This window comes from Nansenia antarctica, assembly GCF_963989245.1.
Source record: "Nansenia antarctica genome assembly, chromosome: 3".
Classification (NCBI taxonomy): Eukaryota; Metazoa; Chordata; class Actinopteri; order Argentiniformes; family Microstomatidae; genus Nansenia; species Nansenia antarctica.
In genome coordinates, this window is record NC_137688.1 from 68,283,385 (window position 1) to 68,287,944 (window position 4,560).

At 49.3% G+C, this 4,560-nt stretch overlaps 1 protein-coding gene across 1 annotated transcript in view; it reads left to right on the forward strand.

Moving 5' to 3' along the window:
• Positions 1 to 1,498: 1,498 nt before the first annotated feature.
• Positions 1,499 to 4,560, forward strand: part of LOC308154306 (protein Wnt-5a-like) — a gene marked incomplete at both ends in the record, with an annotated part of 10,213 nt that continues 7,151 nt past the window's right edge. Inside the window, one exon of the mRNA XM_080527470.1 lies at positions 1,499 to 1,776. Coding sequence (XP_080383596.1) covers positions 1,499 to 1,776 — 278 coding nt within the window. The remainder of the gene's footprint in view (positions 1,777 to 4,560) is intronic.

Genomic DNA, 4,560 nt, shown 5'->3' on the forward strand with positions numbered 1-4,560 from the left:
TGTCCTTATCTCACCTCCTCATGTCCTTATCTCACCTCCTCATGTCCTTATCTCACCTCCTCATGTCCTTATCTCACCTCCTTATGTCCTTATCTCACCTCCTTATGTCCTTATCTCACCTCCTCATGTCCTTATCTCACCTCCTTATGTCCTTATCTCACCTCCTTATGTCCTTATCTCACCTCCTCATGTCCTTATCTCACCTCCTCCTCATGTCCTTATCTCACCTCCTCATGTCCTTATCTCACCTCCTTATGTCCTTATCTCACCTCCTTATGTCCTTATCTCACCTCCTCATGTCCTTATCTCACCTCCTCCTCATGTCCTTATCTCACCTCCTTATGTCCTTATCTCACCTCCTCATGTCCTTACCTCACCTCCTTATGTCCTTATCTCACCTCCTCATGTCCTTATCTCACCTCCTTATGTCCTTATCTCACCTCCTCATGTCCTTATCTCACCTCCTCATGTCCTTATCTCACCTCCTCATGTCCTTATCTTACCTCCTCATGTCCTTATCTCACCTCATCTGCTTTGGTGTCTCTACCGCCCACCTCTCCCCCTCTCTCTCTCTCTCTCTCCCCCTCCCCTCTCTCTCTCTAGTCTATCTGTCTGTAGCTGTGAGGTTTTTACACCAGTAGTGTTTTTACTAGATTGAAAAACTGAAGACTTGGACGAAGGCAGAGAGGCAGATCGTTAACGCTCGCTAGGAGAGCAGCACAGTGCTCTTATCTCCCCCCCCCCTCCTCCCTCCCTCCCTCCCTCCCTCCCACCTCCCCCCCTCCATATTTCAGTGTAATTTGAATCAACGATAGATATAAAATGAGATGCGATTCATCAACAGCACCACAGCTATGCCCAGAGAAGAAGAGAAGAGAAATTAACTTCCAGTAAGTTCTCCGGTCTAACAGAACCGCTCCCAGGCCGGGACGGGACCCTAATCTAATTAAATGTTAATCATGAATATGGAGGACATATCTGACAGAATTATGATATTTTTATTAGCCACTCAGGCCAGGGGGATTTAGGGCCTGTCAGGGGCCTTTTCCACGCTCCACGGTTTCTGGCTAATCTGCGGCAGCCTTTCAACACAGGCTCATCCCAAAAGCAACGTCTCTAAATCACCCCAAACTCCGTGAACCCTCCTCATCCCACGCTAATGCTAATGTGTGGCTTTTTAAATGTTTTTGGCGGGGGGAGGAGAGGAGAGGAGAGGAGAGGAGGAGAGTGGAGAGTGGAGAGGGGAGGGGAGGAGAGGAGGGGGATGGGGGGAGGGGGGGAGGAGAGGAGAGGAGAGGAGAGAGGGGAGAAGAGAGGGATGGGGGCGTATTGAGCGGTAAACTATTCTTCTGAATGTGAGTTGTTGTGAGCGGTTGCCATGGGGACACTGAGGCGTTGTTATGACATCTCTGCCTCTCTGCCCCTCCCCTCCTCTCCTCGTCCTCCTCTCCTCCTCTCCTCCTCTCTCAGACGCAGAGCAGGATGAAGCTGATCTCAGATGACTACGAGGAGGAGGACCTTCATCTTCACCTTCCTCACCACCACCACCCTCACCATCCTCCTCCTCACCACCCCCACGCCACCACGCCTCACGCACACCACCGCAGCCTCCCCAGAGGACCCCCCCAAGGAGCCCCCCAACACGGACCCCCCCAGCACCCCCACGGACCCCCCCAGCATGCCCACCCCCATGGCCCCCCCCACCCCCATGGACCCCCCCACGGAGGTCCGGCTCATGGCGCCCCGCACGCCAACCACAGACCCTCAATGGACCAGGTCAGTGTGCTACACACACACACACACACAGATACACGCACAGACACGCACACACACACACACACACACGCACACACACACACGCACACACACACACACACACGCACACGCACACACACACACACACACACACACACACAGTTGAATGCTTTATTTAGATTGACCAGTAGGATACATATCACATCATGCAAGATCTAAATATGACTAAACAGTGTTAACAGCAGCAGAGGGTGAGCCACCATATGACCATCAGGGGTGAAGGTCACACACACACACACACACACACACAAACACACACACTCAGATACACACAGGTAAAGGTGTGTCCAGATGAAGACACTAGCAGCTCTGAGGTCTTCAGCCTGACCTATAAGCAGGTTCAGAGCAGCAGCCTTGTCAACATAACAAACCTCTTCTCTCTACGTTGTAGAAAACGGCAGTTATGACTTGTGAGATCGTAGCGTTTGTTAGCGTTGCCTTTCGGCTGCATGCCTGCACACACACACACACACACACACACACACACAGACACACACACACACACACACAGTGTTTGACTGATGTGGTGTTCCTGCGTTCCTGTCTGTCTCTCTAAGTGGAGCTTTGTCTGGGATGACACCATTACACACACATCACCATTACACACACATCACCCCCTCATCTGACACACCGCCCGCTCTCTCCCACACATCCCTCCATCCCTCCCTCCTTCTATCCCTCCCTCCCTCCCTCCATCCCTCCCTTCCTCCCTCCCTCCCTCCCTCCCTCCCTCCATCCCTCCCTTCCTCCCTCCCTCCCTCCCTCCATAGCTCCCTCCCTCCATCCCTCCCTCCCTCCCTCTCTCCCTCCCTCACTCTCTCCCTCCCTCTCTCCCTCCCTCCCTCTCTCCCTCCCTCCCTCCATCCATCCCTCCCTCCCTCCCTCCCTCCCTCCCTCCTGCCAACCAGAGTCATTTAGATCATTTAGCTAGCGGCCTGAGGGCTGAGAGCTGCCAAATGAGTCTGTTTGATTTGTGTGTGAGATGAGTTTATTTTCCCTTCACACACACACAGACACACACACACACACGCACACACACACACACGCACACACACACACACACACACACACACACAGGCAGGCGCACACACACACACACACACACACACAAGCAGGCGCACGCACGCACGCATAAACACACATACGCGTAAACACACACACACGCAGGCGCACGCATACACACACAGACGCATACACACACACACACACACACACACACACACACACACATCCATACCCCTCTGACGTGTGTGAGTGTGAGCTAACTGAGTATCATATCCAACTCCCCCGCAGGATAAACTATATGTGTGTACCATAAGACAGCTGAGGGATGGTGATGTTATTAGTGTGTGTGTGTGTGTGTCTGTGGCAGCTTAGGGGCGACCAGGTGTGTGAATCCTTTGCCCTCAGCTCTGCTAATTGGCATCACAGTGTGTTGCTGCCTTATCAAACCTGATCAGACCTGACAAAACCTCTACTGTCTCTGTCACAATAAAAAGACAAATATTAGTGGAAAAACAGCCGTGCCTATTGTACCGACTATCAGAGCCGCCTCGGGGGTCAAATGTGACACTGGTGAAATGTGCAACCAGAAGGCAAAGTTATTTTTCAGTTTGTTACACGTGCTTAAACTACAGATTGTAAGCTTTCAAATAATGTGTCATACATTGAAATCGGAAACAAATTGAAGACGACATGAGTATTTGAAAGTTGTGAAATCACAATCCTGAGAAAAAGCTCTTCAAAGATTTGGTTCTTTTTCACACCTTCACACTGCCAGGTAATGGGCGGTAACAACAGCTGGTTAACCCCGCCCCCAACCATTCCCCCTCTAGATGGACAGCTGTCAGCTGTCAATATCTGTCAGACCATAGACCATAGTATTTACAATGGGAAGCTGCTACTTACACACAACGACCACTAGTTGGCCCCTCTTGTAAATTAGCCTGCCTCCTACACAGAAAAACTGCTAAATAGCTTTATACTGGACTTATCCTGATGTGACTTTTGAAAATGTAAGGATACTGGGTGGTAGAACGCACATATCTAGGAAAAGACACGAGTCACGGCTGTTCTAGTGTTAAATACAGTAATAATAATAATACTATTAATAATAATAATAATAGTAATAACTATAACTATTATAACTTGTATTTGTATAGTGCTTTTCCTGCAAATGTTGCAGCTCAAAGTGCTCCAATCATTATCTAATCATAATTGAATTATTTAGTCATTTAAAGGCAATATTAAAAAGATACGTTTTTAGTCTTGACTTGAACATATGTGCTGAGGTTGCATCCCTAATGTAAACTGGCAGTGAAGACACAATCTGGGTGCATAAAAGGATAATGCAGCCTCACCAAAGTAGATAAGCATCTCCTCAGCAGCTGTTAGATACAGTAGATGAGTACAGTAGATAAGTACAGTAGATAACCACCTCATACAGTAGATAGGCGTCTGATCTGGTCCAGTCAGGCTGGGCTGTGTTGTGTAAACCTCATCAAGGCTCTATTGTCCTCTATTGTTCTCTAATGAGAGTGTGATCAGGGGAATTCCAATATTACCAACATGTAACAGAGTGTGTGTGTGTGTGTGTGTGTGTGTGTGTGTGCGTGTGCGTGTACGTGTGCATGTGTGTGTTGCGTTAACACAGGGGATTTCCACCTGTGTTGTGCCTTAGAATCACACAGCTCTTCACACGCACACACACACACACACACACACACACACACACACACACACAGA